The 25517-nt window shown below is 46.5% G+C and overlaps 1 protein-coding gene across 1 annotated transcript; it reads left to right on the top strand.

The window, feature by feature from the left end:
* The first annotated feature begins 9017 nt into the window (after window positions 1-9017).
* MSX2 (msh homeobox 2) lies at window positions 9018-16066 on the top strand. The gene is made up of 2 exons (XM_063296478.1): window positions 9018-9432; window positions 15431-16066. Exons 1-2 carry the CDS (start codon window positions 9099-9101, stop codon window positions 15853-15855), a joined length of 759 nt encoding a protein of 252 aa, XP_063152548.1. The 5' UTR covers window positions 9018-9098; the 3' UTR covers window positions 15856-16066.
* The last annotated feature ends 9451 nt before the right edge of the window (window positions 16067-25517 follow it).

Genomic DNA, 25517 nt, shown 5'->3' with positions numbered 1-25517 from the left:
TGTGCAAACAATCCTGTTGACTGTTGACAAACACAAATAAGAGTATCAAGTGTAGCTGTCAGAGAAGGAGCAGGCTAATGAAGGCAAGGCATCCTTGACTTTCAGAAGGGCAGAAGAGTTCCCCTTGTGCTCTCATTGTGTGTGTTTGTGTGTGTGTGTGTGTGTGTGTGTGAGGGAGGGACGGAGGGAGGGAGAGGGAGGGAACGTGTGGTTCAACTTCAGATAACTTTTGTTTCTGGGCATATCCACTGATAACTTGTTAAGTTCATGCACCAGCCATACATGTCAAATGCACAGTCCCATGCTCATAAAAAGATGGAAGAAGATCATAAAAAAATCTAACTTCTCTTTACATGGTAACTTGCTATAGTAATTTTGAAGAATACTAAGGAACCCCAATGTTATTGAGGAGGGAAAAAGTAACAAAATTGATTTGTCAAATGATTGCAACTATGGATGGATTTTTTTTAGCTAACCACACTCTTCCCGAAGAACAAGTTCCAAAGACCCCAGTGAACTTTATTTCTAAAGATGCATTGTAACAGATGTTTCAATATTACTCAGAAGTACCTTTATAGCCACCAACATGTTCCACTTCCAGATACAGGCGCCTTCTCCAGTGGCTTACATTCTTCCTATTGTCCTTCAATACATCCTTAAATCTTACTGAAATCTGCCCTGCTGAAATCACTGAAAGCAACAACACCAGCGGAACAGCACCCTGACTTCCAGCTACCAAGATCCGAAAAGCTGACTCTGGTCTCCATTCCTGCAGCAGAGGGGCATTAGCACTCTTAGTGAGACAGTGAAGAAGTCCAGCTTTAGCCTCATTGGACAGCAGCGCAGGCCTAGCCAACCTGACCTGGGCTTGGGAACAGCACTGGGACGGAGTAGAATTTAGATGGATGGCTACCAGGAAATTAAAAAAAAAAAAAAATCTAGACGAAGGCAATAGCAAACCGGTCTGTATGGTCTCCAGGAAAACTACCTGGAGGTGTCCATTTTTCAAAGGTTTAGGTGGGTGCTTTCTTCAGTATTGGCCTTACTTTCTGTCTGAAAAGTTTCAGAGAGTTGAAACCGGAGTGACCAACTGGCCTTCTTCAGCTGGCCTTCTTAGCCCGCCCATCTGGTGGGGAAATTGAGCGTGCGAGGCTTCGGGGATCTTTGAAATAGTCCCTACCTGCTGTGCTCAGCCCGGTTCCCCTCCCCGCAACTGGAAACTTAGAACTTAGTACAGACGAAATAAGAACCAAGGGAGGCCAAACAAACAAACAAACAAACAGAAGGCTTTGAAGCCGGGAGCAGAGGCAAAAGCGCTTGTAAAGCCGAAGCTCTCCTACCTAGATGTTTTTCTCCCTCCCCTCATGGTGTCTGAAGATAAATGCACACGACGTTGCCTATAATTAAGGCTCTTTTCTACCGGCTTCAGCCCCCGGATTGTTGCTAGACACTCACTGGGCGGAGGAAAGAAGGAGAAAGAACTGTCTCTTACGAAACTGACTAATGCTCTTTCTGTTGAGATTGCAAAGACCGAAGATTAGAGTTTAGTCAATTTCCTTCTTTCATTTGGAATGAAATTTACCCCTTCGGGAAAAAAAAGGAACCAAAAGGGAAATGGATGAGTCTCCATTTGATTAACAACCTATTCTTTAGTATCTGTTACTGGTACTTTAATGAGGAAAGGTTCTAAACAAGGGACACCTTTCAGAAAAAAACAAGACGTGCTTTTGCTTCCTCTTCCTTACCCTGTTTCAGTTAATGTGTAAACTCGTTTCTGGGAAGACATGCATTTCCAAGGATTCCAAGGATTTCTTCGGAGCATACCGTCTGTTTCTAGGTGCAGGCTTTTGGCTGCAATCCTACACACACATTTCAAAGAAGGCTAGACAGACACGGGTCTCTGCTAGCTTCAGCCAATCTAATCGCCTCCGGGATATGTATCGGACCACAACTTTCCTCATTCTAACAGCTCAAATCCACGTTGGTTTAAAGATTCTGATCTGCATCTATAACTTAGTTGTTTGGGTATGTAAAGAAATCAGTAAGAATAAACGTTCTGAAAATGCAGTCTCTTCTTCTCATTTAATCCTGATCCCACTGATTTTTGTTTCGATTTAGCTGAGCACATCACCGACACAGACCCAGCACCTACATGCACAGGAAATCTGAAGTTGCCTTTAGATGAGGGGAGCATACTTCGTGGGAAATGGAAGCCACTGATTTCAAGTCACGGGCTTTGTATTCAGGTATTTCGCCAAACCGCCCTATTATTGGAAGCCTCGCGATCCATTAGGAGATGGAGGGGGGATCGTGCGAAGTTGGTGATATACAGAAGCATCTTCTTTCGCTTTATATGAACAGAGAGAGTTTGGAAATGTAGGGGAGGCGGTGGTGGAACTCTTCTCAAAATGACTTGGCTCACCTTTAGCTTTTGCTCCCCTTTCCGTGGACTGAGCAGCTTTTTTTTAGAGCGAGAAGGGAGCAATTCTGTTTTTTTTTAATCATAATTTGTACGTGTGCGCGTGTATGCGCACGAGACAGAGAGAATGTGTCTTGAGTCACACAACACACTTAATTTAGTTATTGAATTAACTCATTTTTTCTGAATTCACGCGAAACATCGAATCAAACCAGCTGAATTCGGGCAAGAAGCGAAGCCACCGAGAGCAAGAGAAAACGCTTCTGGATGTGACTTGGTTCAGCGGTTGTACCAACACAGCCCGCGCGTTCTGCTAAGAAAAAGCGCCGCTTCCGTTTTGTTTTCCACCCACCCACCCACCCACCCACCCCGCCCGGTAGCTGCGATTCAGTGCAGATAAGGTTACGTTCGCAACTTTCCCTTTGTCCGATCCGGGCTCCCAAGATCTGTCCCTTTCTCTCCCCTCTCCTTCCCCGCCGCCCTTTACGGCAAGGGCACCTCTGAGAGCCCCGTCGCTACCCAGTCGGCATCCCTTCCCTTTTCTTCAGGATCTTTCCAAACAGTCCTCCGTCCTAAACCTCCTCCTCCTCCCTCTCGGACAGAGTGCCCCCGGGGCGGTGGAATCTGACGGCGTCCCTCCCCGCCCCAAGTTCTCTGGGGCCGGAGCAGCGGAAGGTAAGCCGAGCGGGCAGGCTGGCGGCTGCCCTGGGCGCGGGGGGCGGGGCGGGGCGGGGCGGGATTGCTTGGGACAGCCCGCAGCTTCTGCTCTCGCTGGAGCCGGTCGAACTGCACAGCCACTTCCCCCAGGAGGTTTGCTTTCATCTCCCCGCTGCTGGCGCCTGCAAACAGCCTTAGTTTGTCTGCCGCGTCTCTCCCGCCCTCCTCCGTCTCTCGCTCCCTCCTGCTCGCCACCCCTCCTCTAGCCAGAGACTGACTCTCAGAAACAGGGCGCATATTTCCCAGCTGCTGTAATTGACCAGAGAGGGGCGGCGGCGCGCGGCGGCGGCGGCGGCGGCGGCAAAGAGAGAAAGCGGAGGGGCGGCGAGGCGGGCCGGGGGAGAGAAGAGGGAGTCGACACGGAACTGTTCTGGGAGCTGCGGAGACAGCTTACCGCCGCCGTGGGCCTCCCGTCTCCTTCAGAAGGAAGGATCCGAGAGGAGCTTGTCCTCCGCTACTCGGCACCTAGCGCCGGAGCAACTGCGCCTTGAAGCCCTAGCGGTTCCATGCCCTGCGCGGTGGGTTCGCATCCAGTAATAATACTAAGACGTTCCTCGATCGGTCTCGTCAAACAGACGAATAAGCACACACATACACCATCATACTCGCCCCGTAACCTGGCGGGCACATGCAGCTTTTCTTGGCAGGCTGGTCAAACTGCAGCCCTTACAAAGAACTTTCGGGACCTGAAATCGTAATTTCCGTCAGCCCCACTGAATTCAGTGGTACTGAAGCAAGGCTCCTAAGGACACCGGCCTCCCCCCTCCCCTTTTTAAAAAGAGGGTAGCTACAATTACCAGGCGCAGGGCACTTAGAGCGGCACACATCTCGCTGCACTGCGTGCCCTGATAAAGACAAATTGCAGGGCACCTCGGAGATCGCTAAAAAGAGTTCATGACAAAACAACAATGCCGATGGGTGCAATCCTGCTTAATTGCCCGAATCGCTTACTATTATTACTGCCGCTATCACCAGGATAATCAGCAGCAGTGTACATACTCTCCGGATTACAGAGGCATTTCTCAATCTCAGCAATAGTTGGCAGAAAAAGAGAAGCGCCTTTTTCCTTCTTTTTCTGAAAAACGGATAGTCATGGGCTCAGCGATGCCCAGTTTGATTAGTGTTGCCTTGCTTGTTCCTTGAAAACTGGGGATCAGTCACCAAGATATGTGTGCGCCTAAATTCTAGGAGTGACTCATTCCCCTTCTCCGTCCTGTGTCTACTCCAAGCCTGAAGTAAAGTTTAAACGGATTGTGGATCAGGAACCATACTGGCTGAGTAGCGAAGGAAGGCGCGGCAATCAAGCGAACAGCCGGCATCTATTCAACTCTACTTGGAAGATCTCCCCCAGTTGAAGGGAGTGCCCGCGTTTAGGACTGCAGCCCCGACAGGGAAGAATTTCGTGACACTTTCGGTTCGTGGCCAGGTGTTAACTGTGGCCCGATTCGGGACTACAGTTCGACGACGTGCGCATCCCGAGGCGGCTAGTTTAGCGGTGCGGCGTCAGTTCAGGAAAAGCAGGAGCGATCCCTGCCAGAATTGGCGGCTCCACATCTCTAATGCTGTCGGCTAGACACATAGGAAGGCATCCTACCGAAAGAAAAGACCCCCTTTCCTTGTCAACAGGCAAAAGGCCGCCCTGCTGGGAAAGATGTATTGCTCTTTACAAAGGCTGTGGCAGCCCGATCCCCCCCAGCTTTTGACTTCAAAGCCCCGGAACGGTGAGAGGTTGACGGTTCCACTGACATCAGGGGAAAGTCCTTCCACGCGTCGGGCTGCTGCCCTCTAGGCGTTTGAATGCCCTTTGAACTCCGTGGGCCTGCCTTGGATTCGAGCGCCTTCGATCCATTCTCTTCAAGGGCGAACCTTCCGTCCGCCCCCTCGCCCGGGCTCTGCCTTCAGAAACTATATATGGGGGTGAATCAAGATGTGCAAAAAGCTCTTTCAAAGACTGGGAGAGCCCCCCCCCGTCAATGCGTTTCCCACCCCCCTCCGTTACATTTTGTCCATTGAACTCAATGGCCTAGGGAATGGGAGGGGGTGTGAAAGTCCCAGCTACTGAAACAAGGCTTGGGATTATATTGAACTGATTATTTGTGCTGCCTTGAAAGGATTGATCCAGTTGAGCGTTTCAAATCCCGAACCATGTCATTGGGTCCCCTTGTCTCTGAAGCCTATGGGAATGCCCCCTCCATCACCACCATCCCCTAAAAAGGCCCCGTGTGCAGGGCATGGGGTCTGTAGGTGGTACTGATACCTTTTCCCTTGCTACCTGTAGTAAAACAAAGCAAACCTGCCACCAGCGACTGAAATTACCAAATAGGGTTTGGGTGGACAAAAGCTGCAAATCATACAAAAAGGCTCAGTTGGGCAGACGATCAAACTGAACCCATAACAAGAAAGGGCAATCAGAGGCTAGAACAACTCAAAAGCATTAACCTGTCCGTTTGAAGACACAGAATCATATACGCCCCAACTGTAAATCAGGTCACTTTGACCTAACCTGATGCCTGTTTCCATTCTTTGTGGGTAAAACGTTGCATTGATTCAGGGTAATTATCTGTAGCTCTTCGGCCGAGCAGCATTAGCTTTACATTGTTCCCTGTTTACTCACATTGTTCTTGATTTTCATCAATTTTAATTTTCCTGTCACTGAGGGGGGGAGGAGAATCGGGATGCAAGCTGGTTGCTTTTGCAAAGAGGACTCATTTCAGCAAACTGCTTGCCTTCGACACCTGTCCTGGGTTCATGCTTGCTACACGGTTGGCAGTCTGGGTTTTAGAATAGCTTAAATATGGTACTGGCGGTAATACCCAGATAAATGAGGGTGGGAGAGAGTAGAAAAGATTAACCTTCCCAAAATATTATTTCAGGTTCTGTCTACTCCAGCCATTCCTGGAATGATTTAATGGCATAATTGTTCACCTACCTAATCTAAAATACTTCCCAAGTGGAGACATGTCGGTTCCAAGTTGGCCCTGACATTTATGGGGCTTGGTGTTAGGGATCAGACCCAGGGACACAGGCATGGGCCAGTTTGCAGGAGGGGACAGCACATTTATTCAAGTGGTCCCTCTTTTTAGGTACACAGAAGCCTTAAGGTGAAGGGTGGAATTTGGAAGCTGCTGGGCTGGATTGGCAAATGAGAAAGACCTTTGTCCTTCTTTTCCGGGATCCAGAACTTGCAGAAGGGGCTGGTCTGAACATCTTGCAGCCCTAACCCCAGGGCAGTGTTCCTTAGGATGAGTTCAGTAGCGTGTGATCCTGAGTTATACACATTTTCTGCAATGTGTAGCACAAATAGTAGTAATAATAACAATAATGTCTGCAAGAGCTGACAATAACAGCAATTACTTTGGAAGTCCATGCGTTTTCTTGCATAGCCCTTTCAGACTCCTGAAAGTACTATGATGAATTCCTTAGGGATGTTGCCATGGTTTCAATGGGAGGTGGACTGTCCACCCTCCGAAGTCCAGCGGTTTTTCTCTCACACCCACTGCTGGAAGTAATGGCTTCGGACTAGGGGTGGGGGATGGGGGCGGTGGAAATCAGCCCGATCAAAGCAGCTGTCTCTATACCCGGCAGGAGAGCGAAAGCCTTCATTTTCCGATGCCACTCTGACAGCCTTCTCATAAACAAGGAAATTGTGATCTCCAATATCTTGTGTGAAGCAGCAAATTAATTTTTATTTTGAGCATTAGCGATCAAACAGAAAAGATGCGACCAGGCAGGCAACAGATCTTTAGATATCTAAATAAGAGGTGAGTAAATGAAGCCAAAGCCATCTGTCTCGCTGGAACTGCTGGAGCGGGTTGTACAAAAAAGTTTGGGGAGGCAGAAATTCCGACCAACCAGCATGCATCGCCTTGCCCTGTCTAAGCTGCAGGCCGCACCACCCAGGTTTCCGGGTAGTTCGGCTTGAAATACTGTTCGCTTTTGCCCTTCTAGCTTATGATGGAAAGCCTAGCAACGTTTAGGGAGGCACCTTTTCCTAATGACTGCGATAAAGTGACCAGCGGTTTTACGTAAACGACCAAGCGCCAGTTCTATATTTCTCCCAGTCCTTTTTCTCTCTGGGCTGATAAAAGAAAGCTGAAAAGATTCCAGTCACCTTTCCTTAAACAAACTAATCCCAGACCAACTACTTGGAAAGTAAGTGCTTATTAAATCAGATATGATAAGGCGCCCCACTCTTTCTTTCTTTCTTTCCTTCGGGCTTGAGACCAGAGAACGTTCCCCAAGGACACGATTCCTCCCACATTATGTTTCTGCCCCTCCCCCTCTCGAAAACAACGTCACCTGATCATCATCATCACCACCACCGCTTCCCCAGCCTGCTGCATCTTTTAATAGCCACAATAGTTATCAGTGACTGATTAGATAGCTATCATTAACTGATCAAATTAATTACCAAGCAAAAATGATCTACTTTTCTCGAGCTGCTAATTGCAATGTCATTTAAAATGAATCCTCTTCCTTGGCCTTAATGGCACGGTGTGGAAAAAGTAGGGCGACAACTGCCCTCCTAGAGGCTGTTTGATGCGCCGGCAAGTGAAAGAGTGCCGACTCAGGCTTATTAAAAATGCATCTGTTTGTCATTAGGGCTTAGGCGCCTGTTGCAACTTAGCATTACCGACATAATTATTTTTTTAAAAATAAATTAAAAAATAATTCAGGTGCTCCCCAACACGTTTAATGTGTTCGCTTATGTCCTCCTTAGAGCGGCGGGAAATGATTCCTGGCAATAGCGAAGGCAGACCCCAAGTCCCGCGTATCTTCGCGAAGAGGTCGTGGAAAGAGTTGGCTGCGTCGGATGAAATCCCCGAAAGTCTGCAGCGTGGGGAGCTCCACTCCCTCCTTCCTCAGGGCAGTTTCCGTCTTTGTCCCGCGAGGGTCTCCTTCGCCGCTCCGGAGGGGAGAAGCGCTAGCGGGGGCCTTGGAAAGGCCTTGTCTCGGGGCACTGTCGGCTCGCCTCGGAAGCTCTGCGCAGCTCTCTAGTTTCCCCCCTTTTCTCGAGGGGCCTTAGTATCCCGGGCTATACGCACACTTCAAGACTGAGTGGGTTTCGCTTCCACTAAAAGAGGCGCTGCCCAGAGGACGTCCATTTCACCTCCCTAACCTGGAAGTGATTCGTGCCACTGCTTTGTGCCATCCTTCCTCCGTCCCCCCCCCCCAAAAAAAAACAGTGGCTTTCCAGAGCAAAAAGGGACAATTATGGTCCACCTAGTTCTCGCTGCATTTTCAGTATAGGCAAAATGGATGGCAAACCATTATGTAAACTCCTCAGCACGGGCTTGACTGTTGTCAATGGGAACGGCTGCCTGGTACATCGTTTTGAAACGATTCTGGTTGAAAGCCCAGCAATCCACCACCCCCCCCGCGCTTTTTTTCCCCCAGGGTGAGTCTAAATATAAAGGCGGGGGGATGAAATCCGCGCTTTCAGAGTTTCCTCTTGGTATCATCAGCCCTAATTACTCTACTGACTTTCCTGTTGTTTTGGCAGAGTTACAGAGCTGGAAAGCTCCCTAATAACACAGCTCCGTTTGCTGCCCATGTCATTAACTTCTAATTTATTTAAAAGAAAAAAAAAACACTTATGCTCAGGGCCGCGCAGAGCCAATCACATGAGTCACCGCCTTACGTCGCCATCCCCGGCAGCTCTCATTTGCTGAGCCCCGCTTACTCAACTTCCCAAAGGAGGAAACAGCCAGAAGTCTCCCAAAAAAGGGGAGGAAAAAAAGTTGGTCTGTTGTTGGGGGCTGAAGTGAGCGGAGGTGGTGCGTCCAGGAGCGTCTGAGCGAGAGATTGATTGAGAGGTCTGGACTCGGGAACGGGAGGAGGAGGAGGAGGAGGAGAAGAAAGAGGCGGCGGCGGCGGCGGCGGCGGCGGCGGCTGCTCCGGCGGCGGCGAGACGCAGGGCGGCTGCTTCTCCACGCAGGGATCTTTGCGAAGCTGCGCCGAGATGTCTTCTTCCAAAGCTAAGGAGGTTTTCTCCTCGGACGAAGAGGGCCCTGCAGCCGGGGCCGAGGATCACCACAAAGTCAAGGTCTCCAGTTTGCCGTTCAGCGTGGAAGCGCTTATGTCCGACAAAAAGCCGCCCCGAGAGGCGAGCGGAAGCGTCGAAGGGGCTGGCTTGGGTACTTCCAGGAACCTGCTGTTGCCCACTCACGTCTCCAGGGAAGCTCCCAGTCCCGGCGGGCTTACAAAAACCTTCGAGACCTCGTCGGTGAAGTCCGAAAACTCCGAGGATGGCTCGTCCTGGATCCCAGAGGCCGGCAGATACTCCCCTCCCCCAAGTGAGTGCTTTAACCTGGGAAGGGTCGGAGGGCACTAATAGAAAGAAGTTGGGCGACGAGGTCAGCGTGTGAGTGTAATGTGGCTCTCCCCCCACCCCGACCCCCACCTGCGATCCCGCCATTGCCCGGACTTCAAAGGAGCGGGAGGGGAGGGAGCCTGCGGGAGCCTTGAATTCGGAGAAGGCACTTGCAGGCAGAATCCGGGAAAGCTTCACCAGGCAAAACGCCCAGGTTTGCAGGCGCCGAGGCGTCCGACCGACGAATAATTTCGGCGAGGTCTCTCGGCCTAAACTTTAAAGCGGCTTCTTCTTTTGTTTGTGTGCCGCGAGTTGGCTTGCTAGCGACGCGATCTTTAGCTAGCCGCCCCGAAGCTGCCGGGTGCTCGGAACTGTCCAAAGGATCGCCGCGGGCCTGGCGCTGCTGAGGCTTTGCAGTTCTAGACCCAGCTAGCGCCGTTTCCCCAAGTCCGAGCGGCTCTCTCTCTCCCCCCGACCATCCCGATCCATCTTTATCGCGTAACTTTCGGCTTCTGCCTTTCGGGAGCAGAAGGGAGTCTCTCGCGCTGCCTTCCTTAGACCTCAATCGCCCCTCGCCGCCCTCCCCCCTCCGTGAAAAGTCTGTTTCTCCGCTTAATTCGCTTACTTCAGAGGCTTTTTGCCTTCGTTTCTCCACTGCTCCTTCTTTCGCTGCTGCCGGCGCCAAAATCGTGGCTTTCTTGGCAGGCGGCGGGCGCTCCTTGAGCTCAGCGCCCTCCGGTGCCTCCTTCTGTGCACCTGTAGCAGCAGTCGGCCTCCAGGCTTCACGGATCGCCTTCTCCTGCCTGGTCCCATCGGCGGAGTCTAGCCCAGGAACCGAAGAACTCGGCCGAGAGGATCAAGGAAGGATCAGCCTGGCTGCTTCATCTTCCGCTGGGAACTTCCCGCTCCGCTTCGGCTGGGCCGCGAGTGATTCACTTGAGTTCCGCTGGGTCGGACAGGGAGCCTCAGCGTCGGCGCTCCTAGGCGGTTCATTCAGCCTGTAACTTCCCTTCTTTCTCTCTTTCTCTCCTGGAGCGTTTCTGCCATCCTGGAACACCTACATAGCCCATCGCGGACACTTTCTTAAATTAAATACATTTTAGGATTCTTTATTTCTTAACCGATTCCCCCCTCCCCAAAAATCTGCTTGCCATTTGGTGTTTTAAAGCAGAGGGAGGGAGATTCCTCACCTTATATATTTCTCACCCTAGGTTGGAACAGCAATTCCCCCAAAGATACTTTCCCCCCCTGCATTAACCTCTTCTTCTGCTTCATTGGATGAGAAGTCTCACTGTGTGTGGATGGAAGATGGAAAAATAGCTTATTTTATTTGCAGCTCTCTTAATTCCAGAGAGTTAGTCAGTGTAAACAAACTTAACTGCAGTGTCACCTCGATGTTCTATTGTAACATGCTTTTTTATGGCCCCTAGTGCTGTTTTGGTCTTACATCTGACAAAGGTGGAGTCTGGCCCATGAAAACTTGTGTCACAGCCGGGCTCACTTTTTAAGGTACTGCCAGACTCTGTGCTAAACACTTCTAAAGGAAATCTTGTTTGGAGGGGAAAACATGGAAACTAAGGTAACCTATTGCCATTTTTCCTATTTCACAGCTTTCTGTAAAATCACCCTGAAAAATTACCCTGAAAATCAGAGATTGTGCCTCTTCTGTTTGGTTCAATCACCTGGTCATATTCCCTGGTATTTAACTCTCTAGTAAATCTGGGTAGGATTCCACACTTATCACTCCTTTCACATGATCAAGAAAGTCAAAAACACTCTAAATCTGACTTGCAGCACAGTTTAGAAGATGTGCCTCCCAAAATTCTAGGCAAATATGAAAAACAAAACAAAGTAAAATAACTTCTTCCAAGTGTATACTGGCATTTCAGCTTATTCCTTTTTCTCTGGAGTTCATTCAGGTTTGTGGGCCTTGGAACTTTGGAGCTGATGAATTAAGAAAACATTTGAAATAGTCCTAAACTCATCTTAAAGCAGCTTTTAGCTAGAAATTAAAATTGCAGCAGATGCTGGTATAACTTTTAAGTAAATGTGTTTTCAACTGAAGAGAAGGCGAAATAGGAAAAACTTAAATCAGTATTAGTTTTTGAAAGGTGGAATGGTCATTGTTGAGATTCTGTTCCCTTTACTGAATTATATTGACAAGTAATCTTATCTCTGTCTAATAAAAAATAACTTCTGTTAACTTCAGTGGAATTTGCTCCCAAGTTAGTTGATACAGGATTGTAGCTTAAAGTCTGCCTGCAGTATTCAGGCCAAGCTGATTTGCAGATTTGTTCATTTTGCTCCTGAAAGGGGAAACATTATCTGGAGAAGATGCATTCTCATCAAGGAACCAAATAAACTAAAAGTCACCTGGGGAACAAGGAAAAAAAAATATCAAAAATTAGAGTGCTTGGAGGGAAATGACTCTAATAAAATTCTAAGGGATAGCTTCCAGCTGTTGTTCAGTGTGTATTTTGTAAATAGTAATAAAACTCTGCCGTTTTTAAATACTTGTATTATGTTGATGAACCGTGGCAATAAACGGAATGAGACAGCATTTGACAGATGGCATGCTACTTTAGTAGATAATTTTAAGATTACAGAGATTACAAATTTTTTTTCATAACGCATTATCATATTTTGAAAACAAATGCAATGCCATTTGGAACATGAGGTTTTTTTTAACCAATTTCCATCAAGTAAAACTACTGCTTTGGGTATTATTGCTTCAGCCAAAAGATGTATACCTTGCCTTCTTGTCCTTTCTACGATAGGGGCATAAAACTAATTGAATCTGTTTATACCTTCCTGATATAAACCCAGTTAAACCCAAGTAATCTATGCATTTTAATAACTTGGTGGCTTAATACGTTCTCCATAGCTTACTGAAACTAGCTGTTATATGAAAATGTAAAAGAGAATGTATTAATGTTGCTTTCTGATAACATCTTTGAGTCAGTATGATTTCTTAGTTTACACGCAACTAATTTATGATCTTTTTAACACTATCTTGACCACAAAAGAAGCTGTATTCTTCCAGTTATTAACTCTGTCCATCCACATGCAGTATCATTGTTAACCAACCACCTTGTGCTTTGCTTTAGTTAGGGAGAGATGTCGAAGATTGATTGTGTCTCTTAATACAGGGACAGTAAAAACTTACTTGCATTATCAAAAACATATATTCTATTCACAATTAATACACTTTAAGATAAAGCCATTGTTTTTGCAACATGTTTGTGACACTTCATTTACAGCATAATCCTAATATGAAATATGAAAATAGCTTCAAATCTATCTCTGTGGAAGATTTAATTGGGACTTGCCTCTCTATAAGTTTGTATAGAGGAGTGCAATCTTACTGTATTTTTCATTATGGAACGTTCTTTTAAAAGACTAAAAAAGATAGGCAAGACAAAAAGAAAAAGAGTCCTTACAGACCACTGAAACAACATTACTAACATTGATTCTGTAATGTGGCGGCTACTTACTTTGCTCTTACATTTCATACTGTCCTAAAGAGTCACTGCGTTTATACTATCCTCTCAGCCACAAACTGGCCAAACACCTAATGGGTTGTGTGAACATAACCTACGTCATTTGTTTGTGGCTGAATATATATAGTATGAACCTAGGAAACTGAGTCAGTTAAGGAAACCAGGTTAAGGATGTGCATGAGTAACTCTGGCATGCAAAGACAGCCAAAATTTGCTACTTCCACCACTCTTTCCCACAAGATTATTCTGAATCTGCAATCCTAAATATGTTTGTGAAGGAGCAAGCCTAACAAAACACAAGGGACTCACTTCTGAGTAAACCAGCAGAAGTTTGCACTCTAAGTTTACAAGTGGCTTCCTTAAGGCTGTGATCTTCAATACGTATGCTTGGAAGTAAGCTACCATGATTGATGTGGAACAGTAAAACTGAGATATGTGTGGGCTTTGATGCTGGCAATTACTCTTTCTCCAAAACCCGCTGGTCTCATCATATTATTGAACCTCTGGATGTTATGTGCAGAGCATGCTGAAAAGAATCAAAAGCTACTCTGTTAAAGGTTTTGAGTAGTAATGGAATATGGTATGAAATAAATTCTATATCTGCTCAGAATATATATTTTCAGGATTAGCACATGTCATAAAAACTATACAGTATGTTGAATCAATGTGTCGGCCTTTTGATCTCCTCACCCCCGCCCACCCCTACCCCCCCCCACTGCCTAAAGATTCAAGAAGCTAAATTAATTCCAACAGAGAGGTGATAATCTACTCTGTTCAATGATCACAAATATATCAATCAACCATTAATTTCAGTGGAAGTCATATAAGTGAACATAGACTTGAACAAACAAACTAAAAACTTATCAGCTTCTATACTAGTGCCTGTAGGCAAAACTTCAAAGGTCTTTCAATTAGATAAATCATAACACATAGTGGCTGATGAGATATCTATTTTTCTATCACTTATAAGACTTAAAAAAACAAACACACCTAGCTGATTTTCTTTTAGTACTATGTTCCTCTTTTGCTTCAATTATAACTTATTGACATTCTTGTTTTCCCAAGACTTACTAAAATGAACCTATAGTCAGCAGATGATGTGCTGATTTTTTCAAATAGAGGCATTTCAATGTCTTTACCTTCTATAAGTCATTTTATATAGACTATCTGGTATAGAAGAAATTACTGCAGAAAAGAAAGCTAGCCAGTTACTGATAATAGTCTGTTTCAGTCAAATTATGACTATGTAACCATCCAGAGCTGTCGTTGCACGAGATGGGTGGGGGAGGAATATGATAAATAAATAAATATAACAAGCTCATTTCTCCCATTCTTGATGTGCTGAATGGTGATATTGAAGATACAGAATATGAGCAAGACACACTCAGGCAACACTGTGCCATGTAAATTGTGGGCTGGCCTGTCCCATTGCACACTGAATATGATAACAGTCAAACTGGTTTCTGAATATGGTATTTGTTGGTATATCATGACCTTTGTTCCTTGCTCACTCTCTTGAAGAAGTACATATGATTGTTGGATCCTTGTAGTGGAATAGCACATTTATGATAAATGTTAAACTGTCTTGGTAGATTCTAATATTCTCAGTGGGGGAAATTAGATTAGAGTGTTGTGTAACAATATAGAGTATTGTGTATTATTTCCCACATTGTTTTCTAATGGTATTGCCAGACTCTGTAGAGTGTACACTTCAAACTGTGTAGTGTTAATGTGTCAAACACATGTATTGCATTGATAAAAGTAAACGGAGAACAACGATTGGCTGCATATCCCTGTCAAGTGTGTGCTTAGTGATAAACCCCAACTTTGGCTGCTAAGTAATGTGTGTGAAATAGCTCTCACACCAGGAGAGTTTCTAAATCGACTATTAAGGACAAAGCAACTCTTGTGTGTTTGATCTGCTAAATTTCAGGAGACTTTAAACACTGCAGATAAAGACTATGACTTAAGTGGATTATATTGGCTAAATTAATAAACACAATGGATTGGATGAGTGATTGCTTTGATCCAGTGTAATATTTTAATGTGTGGGCATGGTAGGTTCATCTGGTAACTTGATTTTGCTAAGAATAATGTTAAGACATTCACATTATGAAATGGAAGGATGTTACAAACCCTAATTTCACCAATAATTCCTTTTTAAAAACATCTGTAACATCTGAATTTGCTTGTTCTATTTTCTTTCATATACCCCCATCCGTGTACTTTTCCAAACTGGAATGCTCTATCTTATTGACATCTGTGTGCGCATTGCACATTTTGTGAAATAGGCTTAGTGGCCACTCCTATACAGGCTCTTATCCTCCTACTTCATTAGGCTGGGGACATCGTTCCCCCTCCCCCCCATTTATACTCTCTATATCTTATATGCTGTGTAAGGGGGAAAAAAAGTTGCTCTTCCTAGCATTTGGCCATCTAACTCTCATCTCCTCAACTGACTGATCTCTGTTTCACTTCCAGGGCACCTGAGCCCCACAGCCTGTACACTGAGAAAACACAAGACTAACCGGAAGCCCAGAACACCCTTCACAACCTCCCAGCTGCTGGCTTTGGAGCGCAAGTTCCGTCAGAAGCAGTATCTGTCCATTGCTGAAAGGGCCGAATTCTCAAGCTCCCTCAATCTCACAGAGACCCAGGTCAAAATATGGTTCCAGAACCGGAGGGCCAAGGCAAAAAGACTGCAGGAAGCAGAGCTGGAGAAGTTAAAAATGGCAGCAAAGCCCATGTTGCCGTCTGGGTTTAGCCTCCCTTTCCCTATCAACTCACCTCTCCAGGCAGCCTCTCTCTATGGAACGTCGTATCCCTTTCACAGACCTGTGCTTCCCATCCCACCTGTAGGACTCTATGCTACTCCCGTGGGATACAGCATGTATCACTTATCGTAAGAAGGTCGGAAAGTGAGGACATGGTACCTGACTGACTGATGGAGCGTGCTCAGTTAAAGGGTGCCGTACAGAACCACGACTGGTCAGTTTTCACCTACTTGTAATGTGCCTTATCAAATATATAGGAGTTTGGACCCAGAACCTGTATTCTGCATCTTGGGAACCAACCAAATGTGAGCTCAGCATCTAGAATCTGATCCTGAAAACAAGTTTTTTTTTTGAACATACAGATAATAGTTTATTTATATACTGCACAGGGGAGGGGAATTAAATTGATAACTATTCCCAGGAAAATGTATGATTTAATTATCAGCCTCCCTAAGGTTCCCAGTGAACTAGCAGATTATCATCACACATACACACACACAAGCACACACACACTTGAAAGTGAGAAACTTGCAGTCTTTTCTTATGCCTGTTTACTCAGAAGGAATGCATCTCGCTTTGTTCAGTGGTACTTATTCCCAGCGTGGTGTGTGCGTGTATATGTAGGTAAAAATGCACATGTCTCCTTTGACTGAGTGAGGAAGCTTAAACATATAGATGAGCTTTATTTATAAAACCAACATCAGAAATAAAAGCTGACTTGATACTGGGTTGGTTTCTATACTTCTCTTTGGACGCTACACTGCACTCCAGTCCTGGAAACTGAAATGCAAGGAACTGGAATACTTCAGATACAAAATGGTGGATTGGGTGGATTGTTGATCTGATCTGGCAAAGCAAGTCTTCCATCTTAGGATACATTCCTTTACAAAATTTCATCCTGGAATATTTCCTGTAGAATGGCACCCTGGAAGTGGGATTACCCCATTTCTACCCTGTAAAGGATTCCTACAGATGTGAGTTTTGCCAATTTTTCATTTGCAGTTTATTCTTGTTTGTAAGGCAGCATTAAGAGGGGTACAGGGGTATGCCATGGCAGAGGAGAGCTGAGAAGCTTCTTACAGATTTGTCTTGATCCCAGTTGCCCTTGTTCATTTAATCATCATCAGTTAAGTCTGTGTTCAGCTGACATTTTGGTATCAGGAACAAACAGGTTAGAGATTTGAAAAGACGATAATATAGTTGTGCGTATGTGCAGAGAGACGTTGAAACCCAAGTTGTTTTGTGTTGCAGAGTTGTTTTGTGTTTATTGCAATAATCTTGTGCTTTAACCATTATTAGCTTGTAAAAATGAACTATGCTTAAATGGATCTTGACACACCCACAGATCCAGAGGATGAAACAAACCTATGAGAATAAAATAGTGTTGCCCACTCTAACGACAGGACAGCTCCCCTCTCTCTGATTTATTTTAGAGGAGGGCAGGGAGGAAAGAGTTCTGCTTGGCATACATGGTACTACATAACCCATTGTTTTAATTATTTTATTATTACTATGGCTAAACTCTGTGGTAAAATGTCTATAGAGGAGGCAGGTTGCTGAAGACAAGACATTTCCACAGTGTGTTTTTAGTATGTCCTCGAGAGTGAGAAGGAATCTGCCCTGTTACAGGCTACGTTCTGAATCCATGTCTATTAGTTCAGTGCTGGCCTTTCACCCACCCATCCCCAGCCCGTGAAAATCCCTTTGAAAGGGATGCCTTGTACAATTTTATATATTTTATTGAAGATTTATTATTTCTTATCTCTTTATTTAGAATTAAATTAAAAACATCTTGTTTAATGATGTGTTGATTTGTCAATGTGTGGAGTTAATTTCTTTCTAAAAGATTAATTTTGTCCTCTTTTCTGGGTCAAAGTCAATGCCTTTGTATTTTGGGTAGGTCAGAAAGTTTTGATTTTAAGAAAATCCAAATGTAGACTTTGCAAGTCATAAACTGATATGCTTCTGAATAATTTTCCTTTGGTACCTTTACTTCCAAGGGTTTCTACATTGCTACGTGGTTTGGGTAGGGTGACTTTATCAAGATGAGGAGGAGGGAGAGAGATGAATAGAATTCACTGGTTCTATTCAAACTGGTGATGTCTCAGATATGAACTTGCTGCTTCCTGGATGCCCAAACAGGTGTTAATATCATTAGGACTTGTTCCCTAATAAGTATTGAAAGGGTTGCCATCCTCCTCAGATCAATTTGCAGGATCAGGTTAGGAGAGAAGTATTGAGAGAAAAGTCCCTAAAGCAACATTTCTCAACTTTGGCAATTTTAAGATGTGTGGACTTCAGCTCCCAGAATATCTGCTGGCTGGGGAATTCTGGGAGTTGAAGTCCACACATCTTAAAGTTGCCAAGGTTGAGAAACACTGTCCTAAAGTGTTAAGGCTGTAATGTTCAGAAAGAGACTCACTTTGAAGGATATCAGACAACCCTGATGGGTGAGGGGAACCATGCATACAGTTGTTTCCTCTTAAAGAATCTAAAGCACACGCACAGTCCAGAGGAAGAGGTGGACTGACCTTTGACCACTGGAAATTGCTAGATATGAATTCATGGAGATGAGAGAATATTACCTTAATATTTCCAATTCAGAAAGCCAGTGCTTCTAGGCTGCAAACCTAGAATTCCGTGGCCCTTATTCCATGGCCCTTAATTCCGTGGCCCTTATTCCCTAATAAGTATATATGTGATCAGCTTATTAGGGAACTAAGTTGATTGTCCTTGTCCTTGATCAGGAAATGCCTTTTGCATTCCCAGGTAGCTCAGCTGAGAAATCTTGTAGTGGTTTTCTTGCCAGGAAGGGACAAATTGCAATGACAACAACAACAACAACGACGATAAAGATAATTCTGCCTTCGAATCAGTCTTGACTCCTGGCAATGCCTGGACTGCAGTTTTCTTGGCAAGATTTCAGAAGTGGTTTGCCATTGCCTCCTCCCTAGGGCTGAGAGAGAGGGACTGGCCCAACATCACCCAGCTGGCTTTGTGCCTGAGGCAGGACTAGAACTCACGGTCTCCCGGTTTCTAGCCTGGTGCCTTAACCATTACATCAAAGTGGCTCTCAACCAAATTATGATTTCTCTTTTTTCCCATGTTTGGCTGCCAGGATTCATTGAATAGTTCCTCTTGTTCAAAAAATAGGATCACCTTCAAAAATCATACTTTAGAGATAATGGAACTACACAATTTTAGGATTTAAAAACCATAATCTGAGTAGAATATCTGAAAATATTTTGAAAATGGAACTTTTTGAAGAGATCAGTTAACTGCTGGGGGAACATGGTGCTGAGTAAGACCATTTCTGAATAATAGTCCTGTAACCGACTTCTAATCTTCCATACAGCTTTGCAGATGAAGCCTTGCTGAGTTTAATGGATTAAATTCTTAAATGCATCAGAAATGCTCAAAAGGGCTTCACACCCAAAATAATCTTGTAACACTGTCTTACATGTTATCCAAGAAAAGCTCCCATTCAATTCAGTAGGGCCTGCTGTCAAGAACACTTGCATAGGCTTGCACTCTTTATGACATTTGCAATATGGTTAGGTAGGTCAGTGTCTTGGTGTGCCCGTTTTCAGGATTCACTTTAGAACACCTTGACTGAAATGCTGTACCAGTTTCCCTCAGTACCACAAGGCAACTTTGAGTCTACAGACTTACACTACAGTGTTGCCTGAGTTCGCAGAAGAGGGGAGAGAGAGAGAGAGATGATCCCTGGCTTGGGTGTATATGACAACCAGAAGCTCCTGATTTCCAAAGCTGCGGGCCATTTGCTGGAGAACCATCCCTTCCCTCACAGATTGCCTCTTTCAGAAGCTTGGTATGAGAAAAGGACCCATTGCATCCAGACCTGTCAAAATGGATTTTTGCCTTGCTAAGAACAGGATAAGTGGCTGTTTGTGCAGAATGGCAGGGTGTCTACAGTGGCCAAAAGACACAAAGTCTGATTTTGTCCATTGCAGGGACTGCACAGTGGTGTCTAAACAAAGGCCTAAAAGAAAACACAAAATCCTGGGCTCCTGCGCCATCATCAACTCTGAGTCTCTCATTCCTTCCACCCATGCCCTCCCCAGGCTGTTCCAATTATTCTTTAAGTTTGCATTGTAAAGTTAAAAAATACCCCTGAAAAATACAACAACAATGACAACAGAGGTTTGCCGAAGTGGAAGATTTTCTCTTTATAAAGGAAAGATGATTTACTTTGTTATCAGATCTATACCTGCTACAGTTAACCAGACTCTGGTAATTTCCACTAATTAAGGGTGCAAAACAAAGACCAGAGCAGTCCACTCAAAACATCCACGGTAAGACAAAAGCCGGATTGGCCTGAACATTAAATTAAATTAAATTAAATTCATTAATGTAATTAATGAAGGGAGAGAGCAAGGAGCCTCCGAACCTCCTAACTGCCCTGAGCGTGGGTTGCTCCAAGGGAGGGTCTTACACCGAAGCCAGTCAATGGGGTTGGACGGGATTCCCGGGAAATCTCTGCGCTGAAAAGTCTTGGAGGGTTAGGAGGCAGGGCGGGCTGCAGAAAGGCCGGGAGTTGGAGGGTGAGGCCGAGACCTCTCCCCAGCTGCCCTGCCCTGCCCTGCCGCTCCCGACCCTCTTCTCATTTCACCGGGCGCCCCAGCACTTCTGTGACGTGCTGCGACCGGAGCCGAGGGAATCGAGCCTTGCCCTTTATGGTCAGATTCCGTCGCGGCTCTAACGCGAGCTGCCCCGCGGACGGGCAGATGGTTGCCGTAACTGTCGGGGGGTTGGAATCAACCGTCCGCAGTAGGTTGGAGGAGTGATGCCCGCCCCTCCGCGCCACTCTCCGTCCTTTCCGTAGGAAACTGCGGAAGCTTTAAGAAGGGGCATCAGGGTCGGGACCGCTCCGAATTGCTCCCAAAGGCAGTTCTCTGATGGGAGTCAGAGAGAAGCTTGAGCGTATTCATTACTATAAGGGCAACAACACGGTATAAAGCAGACAACGATAGGGAAAAACGTGGGATTTTAAAAAGGGAACAGGGAGGAATCATCCACGACGTAAAACCTAGTACAAACTTTGGGGAAGCCCGGTCACCGAGCGGGGCCCACCCCCAACCCGCTGTCGAGATTCCCTCGCAGCAGAGCCGTGGACTTAAAGGGCCTCGGCCGCGGCCGAGCCAGCAACCGGGCGGCGCTGCGGGGTCCGCGTCTCCTCTTGTGACGGTTCCTCCCTCCCTCCCCCCCCGCCCCCCCCTCCGGTTCGGCTTTGCCAGAGCGTGAGGGCCAGCCAACGCTGAAGCTCGGTTAAATCCAGAAGTAGGTTCAATCCGGGTTTGCTAGAAAGGCCAGATTGACATGGCACACTGGATTAGCGCGTTCTTTCTTTCTCACCCCCGCGGTCACCCCCCCCCCCCCGGCCCCGTACAGGACTAGCTCGCCGATCCGGAGCTTGCAAACTCCGAAGTAAATGCCACAGAGTTCAGCGGGATGCGTTGTTGTGTGTTTGAGTTCCCTCATCTCCCTAGATCTTGGACAAGTTTACTTTTTCGGACTGAGGCCACATTCGTTTCTGCGGCAGGCGGGACGGGGGAATCTCCAAAGCAGCGCCTATCCGCCGCAGTTCTTCCGAAAGGTGGATAGCTTTGACAAAGGCATTTCCTCATTAGTGATACATATCATCGCGGTGTCGGGGCGATAACAAGCTTCTTCATTGCTGTGGCGTTGACCCTAATGACAGGGATGTTTCCTACTTTCAAGAGGCGGTTTGAAGCTCTGCTTCTCCAACCATGTGCTCCCCATATGAAGTGGTGGTCCTCAAATCCTTTCTCCATTGGGAGAGCACCAGCTGGAGGGCTCCCTTGTGGACCGCTGCAGGGATGCGACCCGCCAAGTCGCAGGCCAATCCTCTGCATCCGAAAACACTTGCGCCCGCCCGCCACCTTGCACTCCGGAAATTTCGTCCCTGGCCGTGTCCGGCCTCTGTGATATGAGTTTTCGACAGCTTCCCGAAGGGCGCCCCTTTTTCCGGGCAGCAACTTCCCTCCCGCAAATGGCCCGCAGGTTCCAGCAGGGCTTGGACGTCAAAAATTCCGAATATTAAGGGGACAGCCAAGAAAAGGATCTTGGAAGTAGAACCTTCTCTGTTATAAAGCGATAAGCGCACACCTCATCGTCCTTGCTGCCACTACTCCAACTATTAATAGAATAACTGCTCTTTTCAATTTTCATCGATTTATGGCCTTATGGATCAGGACACATCTGTAGCAGTTCAACATCAAGACAGGCTTGCAACATAGATGTTATGTGTGGAGTGTACCGAGTGATGTAGTGCGGGGGTTATATGAGGATGCATATCCACGCATATCACTCCTAACATACACGCGGAGATCAGGCAGAGGGGGCGGTTCAAGTCCGAATGGATGGTTTAAAATACGTCCCCTTTCTCTCGAAATCAGTTCTGTGGGAGTCAAACTGGATGGCTGAAAACCAGCCACCAGATGAGCGAGTTGGTTCTTCTGTCTGCAGGGAGGTCAGAATGTTCTTTCCGTCTGCGCTTTTGAAACGGGCCAACAATGCCAGGAAATGCCATACATTATGCCCATTACATATACTGGATTAATATGCAAGAAAAGGATATTTAATCTCGTGGCTGCATGTTGCTTGGACAGGAAGTTCCTCTCGACTCAGTTCATCTACTTCAAGGATTCCTTCGGTGCCTGTTTTGGATTGGGCTGCGAGCCTCCCCTTATCTCTCCAGTGGCCTCCCCCTCCCACCACTGGCCCCGAAGCCTGTATGGCTCCCGAGGAGCTCTTTCCACCCCTTTTCTCTCTCCTGCACTAGAATCTCCTAAGGGGGAAAAATAGTTTTGTTTTTTTGTTTTAAATTCTAGGGCACAGGAAAGCTAAAAGCAGAACAACCTGATCCTATGCCTCAAAAAATTAAAGTACAGATAAATATGTATGTGTCGTTTCAGAAATAGGTCTGTCTGAGTACAAGAAAACTTGCTCCCCGTGAAGACAGAAAGAGAAGATTTTTTTTGTTCCATCAAGCTTCCTATTGCAACCCCCCCACCCCACCCCCAGCTTTTAAAGTAAGTCCTGCTAGAGAAAGAAATCACTCGTGGGTCCTGCAGACACCATCGCAAAGGCAGCTGCCCACCGTTATACACCTGGCCAATATAGGTCAATATAAGAATTTCCAAGCAGCTGCAAAGATCTCAGAAACCATTATCAAGCAGGGCGATCCTGTCCATGTTGAGTCGGGAGCTGATCTTATTTTGTTCAGCGTGGCCGAAGCAGAAATTCTCCTGAGGTTGCGACCTCGACTTAAACACCATCACTGGACAGGACTCCCTTCTGAATCTGCCCTATCTGCTTCGGGGCGCAGGCGAGACAAGGCAAGGTGGAAAAGCTTGGAAATCGCATTCCTTTCGCGAGTCCCTTCCCTTCCCCACTGAACTCGATGCAGGTGCAACCTCGCCTTTCCAGTCCATCTAGTAGTCTAAGAGCGCCGATTTTTACGTGGCTGGAGCCTTTATTTGCTGAACAAAACCCTGGTTTGCAGGGGAAACCAGGAAAAAGGAAAAGAAAGCAAGGAAAAAGCAAGGAGAAAAAGGAGAAAAGGAAAAGGAATAGGAATAGGAGAGGACCCGTACATTCAGGGCGTGCTTCCTTTTCCTGTCTTCAGCGTCGGCACCCGAATATGTCATACCTTTCACGAGATGGAGATGGTTAGAAAAGGGGTTTTCATTTATTGCCGTGTTAGGGCGGACCACGAGAACACCCAGCTTGAAAACGGAGGGATGAAGGTGGGCGGGGGGGGGGGGGGAGAGAGAATCGGAGGCGCGACAGAGCAGGCAGCCCTGCGGAGCGCAAAACTTGGTCCAGGAAGGAGAGCATCCCGCCTGTTGATTCCCACGGGATGTTTTCCCCAGATCTCCACTTAATCTCGGGCTGCAGAGAGCTGTCCCCATTCTCTGGCCCACAGAACCCAAAAGAGACCAATCGGGATCACAGCTTGGAAGGAATGGGGGGGAGAGAGAGAGAGAGAGAGAGAGACGGCAAAGAGGCTCCCCAAACAGCCCGGCTCTGCCTCGCCTCTCTCAGTCCGCTGATACCCACCGGGACCGGACGCTCCGTGTTCCAGGGAGCAGCACACCCCGGCTTAGCCTAGCAGCCCACTGATCTTGGCCATCATCCTATCGAGAAAGGCCCGTTTCCCGTCTCTCCGGCCACTATAAAGTTCCCCGGTCCTCATCCCAAGGATATGGGGAACAGTAAAATGTGTGTTGCGGGAGCTACACGCTTGTCTTTTTTGTTGTACGTCAAGCCAAGATTTTGGAAAGGGGAGGCGGACGGACCCAGGTCCCCAACGAATCCGCCTTGCTGTTATGTAACCAGAGGAAATTCCCTACCTGCCGCTTCCAGGGGAACTCTCGGTCTCAAGCTCCCGAGGACACCATTCCCCCACCCCGAAACTCCAGTGAATGCCGGCTTTCTGTGGTTTTCGAGGGCCTTCAACTCTCTGCATTGCCTTTGGGGACACCCCACCCACCCCGGGCACGGGTGTTGGTGTCCGTGCTGGCCGGCAGCGAGAGCGAAGGAAGGGAACAGGTTAGAAGCTGCGGAAGGAAACGAAACCTGCTCTCTGCGTCCCACAGCGAAAAGCAAATGCTCGCTGCGGAAACGGCGCTCCTTTTCTTTCTTTTAAAGCGACGCCCGACCCGTCTTTGAAATCAGGGGGGGGGGGGGATCGCGAGGAGGGGAGGTCCATGTTCCTTAGAAATATGCCCTTTTTTAGTTTTAATATGGTCATTATGCCAACATTCTATGTCTGCAGTTTGTTTTAACTCATTTTTTTTCCAGATTTGGGGTTGCTTTAGAAACGTTTCAAAGCGAAGGAGGGGGAGAGAATTATTTGCTTTTTAATGAGTTTGAATAGGCGATTCTGGACTCTCAAGGTGTTGTGTTAAATAACAAACGCGAGTTCCCTGGAAACAGCAAGGAGAGGAGGGGGAGGAAAATCCCGCTCGGAATGAAATAGAAGCAGTCAAGATAATCTCCCATTGGCGAGCCAAAAAAATGCAATAAAGCTAATTTAAGACTGTCAAAACTTCAAAGCTGAGAAAAAGAGCTGCTAAAATAATGTGTCTTGATAAGGAAATAATAAACACACCCACGCGCGCGCACTCACACGACCCCCTCACTCCCCGCCCCCCCACACACAAACACATACACACAATGTCTACTCAATAAACTCCCCTGGATCTCGGGGTCTGGGCTATATTTTATTTGGTGATGAAAGCACTTTGATGTCAGTGTATTCCAAACAATTATTATTATAATTTGAAACAACCTGGTGTTTTCCATTACTAACGGCTTACGCTTTGAAGTTACACCTCATAATTTCTTAAATTAAATAAATCATTTTAAGTTTGCACTGGGAGCCTTTTAATAGCAGAGAAAGGAATATCATTGTCTTATTGAAAGGCAATTGCCGCGGCTCCAGTTTGGCTGTAGCTGGGGGCAAAGTGGTTCTCCCGAACAGACATACTTTATTAGCCTCCCATAACTCTTGAAAGAACATTTTTATATTTTCTTTGATTCGGCCCCCTCCCCCCACCCAGCGCTTGTTTTCAAGCTGTCCCAACCTTTAATTACTGCCTAATATGAAAAGCATTATTTTTTAATGCTGTGTAATTTACCAGAGGCAATAGGCCAAGCTAACAATTGTGTTTATGGGTCTTGTTGTTGTTTGCAACAGAGGCGAAGAGTGCGGCTTTCAACCCGCCTTTTTATGGGTGGTTGCA

The sequence above is a fragment of the Candoia aspera genome, chromosome 2, assembly GCF_035149785.1.
Source record: "Candoia aspera isolate rCanAsp1 chromosome 2, rCanAsp1.hap2, whole genome shotgun sequence".
In the NCBI taxonomy this organism is placed as follows: Eukaryota; Metazoa; Chordata; class Lepidosauria; order Squamata; family Boidae; genus Candoia; species Candoia aspera.
Note: the sequence above shows the minus strand (reverse complement) of the source record. Positions and strands in the feature narration are given on the sequence as shown.

What these genes read in the sequence shown, in the direction of transcription:
- MSX2 (XM_063296478.1), top strand. Translation starts at nt 9,099, where the DNA reads ATGTCTTCTTCCAAAGCTAAGGAGGTTTTCTCCTCGGACGAAGAGGGC. An exon ending in CAGATACTCCCCTCCCCCAA is followed by an intron (nt 9,433 to 15,430) that starts GTGAGTGCTTTA and finishes TTTCACTTCCAG; the next exon opens with GGCACCTGAGCCCCACAGCC.